Here is a 6000-nt window from a genome sequence, read left to right as displayed (position 1 = left end):
AGACCAAAACAGAGCATGGATATGAGAATGCCTACATAATATGCACGCTCGTCTTGATTATAATGGGTGTAGTTTTCGCCAGGGGGCTGTTGTCTCTTGCCCAAATATCATCAACTTTCACATTTCTAGATAGAAAATACGTTTACAGCATGCATGTGTCTATTTATTCTGTTTATAGTATCATTATGTAAATTGTATATTGAATAACATACTTTTCTTTGTGATTCAATGGTAATTTGTATTGACTAATTTATTGAATAGGGCCAACTTTGACTAGCAATTGCTATTTGTTGGCTCCATTTACCAAATGCATAATACTGCCATGCTGAATTACAATGTATCTGAAATGTTGGTAAGAAAAAAATGAAATGAAATGAATACCATACATTGCTCTCCGAAGTTTTAGTCACGGTTGATAATTTTAAATATGGTGTCTCAGCCACTCTTGGGGGGGGGGGGGTGAGACTCGTAGGCCTATGGGTCTTAAATAAGCTGTTGTCGATAAAAAGTATTGTGAAAAGTTGACAAATCTCATGATGAGACAGGAAGATTTTCTTGTTCAGTCTTTATTTACTTAATATTTTCATCTGGTCACAAATAATTGATGATATTTTTGCCTGACCCAATCTAGGCTTCTGTCGTATAGGTTTTATTAAGAGGTCAACAGTCGTATCGAATGAGACGGGCTAGGTTGAAGGTGGAGTATAGTATTTCAAGACTCTAGTCATCTGTCAAAATTAAAATTGACATTACCATAGATAATGGATAGTAATTATCAAGATGCACATAATAATAATAATAATAGTAATAATAATAATAATAATAATAATAATCTTTTAAAGTCCACTGGTTTTTGGAAGAGCTCTTTATGTTTTATTATTGTATTAGTGTATTTGTAGATGGATATTATTATGTATAAGATAGTTTTGTGAATACAACTATTATTATGCCTGTGTATTAAAATTTGAATTCGAGGAAAAGTTGAGTTTAGTCTTAACTGAATTATTGTTTTTTTCATTGCGGTACAGTTTTACTAAAAATAATGAATGAAATTCAGGATGAAATTAATCATGTCTGATCAAAGTATATTTTCCGTATTATCTTTGTTCACCTTTGTTTAATGTTGCTAATATTATTATAAAACACAAGATTAACATTTTAGCGAGAAATATAAGAGATCTTCTTAAGTTGTATACTATAAATAAAAATGAGATCTAAATGATCTGTAGTTCAATAAAACAGATGGCAAATCAGTATCCCAGCTTAGACATGCTCGGATGACGTCATTCATGTTTATATAAATTATCATTATGATGTTCGATCATTTTAATAGGGGACACATTATTGAAATTGCTTTAATGATTATGTGGAAAGTCTCGGCAATCGTGTTAATTGATTTAATTAGCTAAATAAGGAAGCTTCATGTACACTTCTCGTTTTCCTTGTGAGTCTACGTGAAGTAAAAGAATACAAATTTATGATGAACAGAACACTTTCATAAACTCATGAAGTGACATGATTAAGTAACTTTTTTTGTGAGGGGATAACATCAACTCGCAAATGTGTGATTCACTGTTTAATGACAATTATGCGAAATTCCCATAACCTTCTTATCCGACTGCAGTCGGATAAGAAGGTTATGGGAAAGTTTCATCACATGTGATGAAACTTTCACTGTTTTGTTTGTTTATTTTTTCTCTATTTATCTGTTTACTTCAACTTGCAAATGGGCCGGACTTGGGGACTTGCCCTCTAACGTATACAGTACGTGAATACGACTCTTTCTCATCAATTGGCCCCATTAGATTTCTTCAACAAAATTAATTACGTACTAGCGGTCCGATAACCAAGAGCTGCGCCCTTGTAGGATTGAGCCAAGTGCCATAAATTTCAACCAAAATGGACCCCGCCCACTTCCGTAAGAAACAACAACGCACTGCATGCAGCGACCGGTACTCGAGTGAGTACGTACGAGTAGAGCCTGAGCCTATGCCTGAGCTTCCCCGACCGCGGTACCCGACGATTTGTAGCGCTGGGAATCAGCGCCTACATTGATAGCGCCTACATTGTACTTCCTTATATTCTGCTCGTCGTGATCGTTGTGCATCAGAAGCTGATGTAATGGATCTTGTAGAACTTGTGGACTGTGTTGATTTTTCAGCCAAAAAGCATACAAATCAACGACGAAAAAATGCAGCAGAAACTCCGTATATCAACCACCCAATTGGTAAGACTAACAAATTGTAATATGGTCGGTGGTTATGTTATTCATTTTTGTACGTGACCCATTTGTTAAGATCTGTGTCAGTAAAATTCGACGTTTACGAAAACTGTTTCACATTTTTCTTCTGTAATTAAGACACAGTTTCTTCTTTGTTGGTGTTTCACTTTTGCACTGGAGGCTGGGATTGTATTTCCGTGAGTCAGTGTTGAATGATGATGGGGATGATGATTATGATGAAGAGGATGATCAAAATGATGATGTTAGACAAAGTTAGAGTTAAGATTGTGATGCTGATGATGATGGCAATGAATACGGTTATGATTCTGCTTATCTACAAGGATATAATAAATATAGAAGCTATCTTTGCAGCCAGGTAAAATAATTAAATCATTATGTAAGCATAACTCATCATATGCAAAATTTGCCATTTCTATAGCATAAAAAGCAATGATATGTGAAATATCATCTATTTACCTGTCTAAAATACACATTGTATTTGGAATTCATATGCTAATATACTTATCTTACCTATATAAGTATATACAGTAATTTCAGGAAATTAATTCTTATATGCTATACAAAAAAAATCTCCCTGTGCTGTATTGTATTTATGATGGGATAGAAAGGTACAAAAGTTATTTGAACTGTTTTCAGTGCAAGATTAATCAAAACCAGTGTTGTAAAAGGGTTGTCATGGAGCAAATCGAGACTGGAAATGGGTATTTTGCAGAGCCTTTGTGTTGCACAAAGCAATTCTTCCATCAGTTAGTGCCTAATTATTTTGTGCAAAAGTTTACTTGTGGCAAACAAGTGACTATGCAGAGAGGGGAAGAATGCAAACGAAGTGTTAACTCAACCTTGCTGTCATATGTTTATTGCAGGTGTTGCTAGGATCTTGGCCAAGGAAGCAGGGGTTTCAGACCTGGCTACTCTTCAGGTAATACAAAGTCATAGGTGTATGAGGAAGGCAGATTGGGGGGGGGGGGGGGTAGATCCTGAAGAACTTTGGAAATACACAATTTGGTTAATCATCTCGTATTCTAGCAAAGAGGCTATCTAATAATTTGTATATCGTTTTAAAAATATATCTTTATGACCATAATTTGTAATGACAATTGTCCTTTTTTTTCTCATTCAGAATATATATGCAAAAGATGTAAGTGCCCCTGTCTGGAGACATTTTGCTCAAACATTTTGTGACATTTTCCTGAATGAGGTTTGCTCCATGCCTTATTTCCTCAATGTAATTTTAAACTTTAAATATCCCATACAAGAGAAAACTGCAATGCACTATGATACCCTGTAGTATGAAGCCTGGTGATATCACTTACTGTTATGGAGCTACATTACAGTTGTCACAACACCTTGATGACCAAAGACTAAGCAGTTGTACCAAACTGAGATAATGCTCAAAATTTATCAGCAGCTGACACTTCCAAAATTTCTATTTTTCAAAAGTAAAGTCTTTCTACTATAGGAAGAATAAAATTAGAAGCTTGTGTTCTACCCTGGTACATGAAGGTGTATCCCACCCCCCCCCCCCCACCCCCCCCCCCCCAAAAAAAAGAGAAGTAAAGAAATCTATTAAAAAATTGTAATAAAAATACTTCTTTTGTCATTATAAAATGATAGGCTGCCATTCTCCATGACACTGTTGAGGACACTGACACCACATTTGAGGAGATCGAGAAGCAGTTTGGAAAGGAGGTACGAGACATCGTTGATGATGTCACAGATGACAAGTCCCTCCCGAAGATGGAACGAAAACGCCGGCAGATTGAGCATGCCTCTCACTGCTGCCCAAAGGCCAAGCTGGTCAAACTGGCCGATAAACTCTATAACTTGAGGGACTTGGACCAGGAGATACCCAGGGGCTGGACCAAGGAACGGGCCCAGGAGTACTTCCAGTGGGGCTCACAGGTGGTCCAGGGACTACGTGGCACCAATAAGGAGATGGAAGCAAGTCTGGATAAACTCTTTAAGAAACATGGTGTCGTGACTGAAACATAAACAGGAATTGTTTCAGACATGAAGCAGTTGTCATTGGTCTTATCAGGATCAGCTAAACAAGATTGCAAAGGTTTTCTAGAAAATAACGCAATAAAGAAGTTGGTTTTCGTTTTAGCCTGCATTTTGATAATCCAGTTAAACCTGATGCAAGGATTAAAGTCATGTTAGGCAAAGGGAAATCTTATATCTTGGCCTAACTTCATGTTTAAACCTTGGCTTTAGATAAGTTAGATTGAGCTGAGATAAATCTAGTGTCAGTTGTAAATTTTAGTAGGATACTGACATGAGCAGTCAATGATCTTTAGAGTAATGCCTCGTTCAGATACGACGTGGTAAAAACCATGGCAGTTTTGTTGTGACGTAAAGTGTAACATGCGTCACATTTCTGTATCTTATAACACAGATTACAGTACCTTTGTGCGTAGTTCCCCATCATTTACATGTTGGACCTTTTTTGGTGGTGATTTACGGTGTCATATCTGAACGATCCTTTAGAGGTTATTTATCCAAAGGATGACTGGGGGGGGGGTGGTAGTTGTCCAGGAGATTGTAATCCAGAGGCAGTTGTCCTAGGATAGTTTCTTTGCATGTGTGAGAGGAGTAAATGAAGGTGTGCTAAATATCATCAATTAGATTTAATTAACTTGCCTTATTCAACAATAGCCTTTTGACAATCTATAAGTTTAATATTCATTCCTCTATTTGTCTTTCATTTTTTTCACATTGTCATAATAATTCTGTAAATGGAATTAGAATTAACATCCACATATCATCTCTTTGAATGCTTTAATTACATTTTTATCTATATATAACTGTATCTGTGATTGTTCAAGAAGTGCTGGACTGCTGATTATGTGGAGCTAATAAGTTTTGACAGTACATTAGTAACTTTTGTTCAATTTTATTTATTATTTATGGACAAGTCCATAGTATTTGACGTCCCGTCCATTACAGAGTACATGTATTGTGTAGTTCTGTGTGTAATTTGACATCAAACATTTTGTTTTATAATATTGAGGTAATCATGCATGAATGCCTATAATATATTCTCCTACTCTTTGGAAAATGAAACCTGTTTTGAATGATGTTGAGGTGGTCATTCATCAAGTGCAATATGATACTTTCCCCTTTTGTAATTATTCACATGCTGATCTACTTATCTTTCCTATAAAAGTATATACATGAAGTTCAGGAACTGCATTTTTGCACAAAATGATGAGGCACCAACTGATGGAAGGATCGGTTTGTGCAACACAAAGGCTCTGCAAAATTACCCATTTCCAGTCTTGTTTAGCTCCATGACAACCCTTTTACAACACCGGTTAAGATTAATCTTGCACTGAAAACAGTTCAAATAACTTTTGCATGCACCTTTCTATCCCATGATAAATACAATACAGCACAGGAAGATTGTTTGTGTAGCATATAAGAATTAAATGTGTTTTAATTCAGATTTGTGAGATTATCATTCAAAACACAATCCACCCTCCAAATATCAACACTTTTTTTTTGAATTGCAGAACTTTCTTGAGGAGTTTCGTTTGGACTTTCCTAAATAGACTAGATGACATGGACTCAGCTTAAACACATGCATTTTTCTCAGAAATGATTCAGGGTGCAAAGGGTGAAGTTGAAGTGATTAGCTATGTATCATTGCAGTGGCGTACCTGGGGTACTCCGTCAGGGGGGGCAAGCGACCGAAACAAACAAAAAAGGCGATGCTAATTTTCACTTCTGGCGAGCGAGCGAGCGAGCAAAAAAAAAAA

General features: G+C 36.2%; 1 protein-coding gene across 1 annotated transcript; it reads left to right on the top strand.

Annotated features, from left to right (window-relative positions):
• Nucleotides 1-1910: 1910 nt before the first annotated feature.
• On the top strand, nucleotides 1911-5714 carry LOC579637 (guanosine-3',5'-bis(diphosphate) 3'-pyrophosphohydrolase MESH1). The gene is made up of 3 exons (XM_779742.4): nucleotides 1911-2227; nucleotides 3106-3161; nucleotides 3857-5714. The coding sequence occupies exons 1-3, from the start codon at nucleotides 2122-2124 to the stop codon at nucleotides 4232-4234; spliced, it is 540 nt and encodes a 179-aa protein (XP_784835.1). The 5' UTR covers nucleotides 1911-2121; the 3' UTR covers nucleotides 4235-5714.
• Nucleotides 5715-6000: the final 286 nt, after the last annotated feature.

Source organism: Strongylocentrotus purpuratus, unplaced genomic scaffold, assembly GCF_000002235.5.
Source record: "Strongylocentrotus purpuratus isolate Spur 01 unplaced genomic scaffold, Spur_5.0 spur5_scaffold_6, whole genome shotgun sequence".
Taxonomy (NCBI): domain Eukaryota; kingdom Metazoa; phylum Echinodermata; class Echinoidea; order Camarodonta; family Strongylocentrotidae; genus Strongylocentrotus; species Strongylocentrotus purpuratus.
Note: the sequence above shows the minus strand (reverse complement) of the source record. Positions and strands in the feature narration are given on the sequence as shown.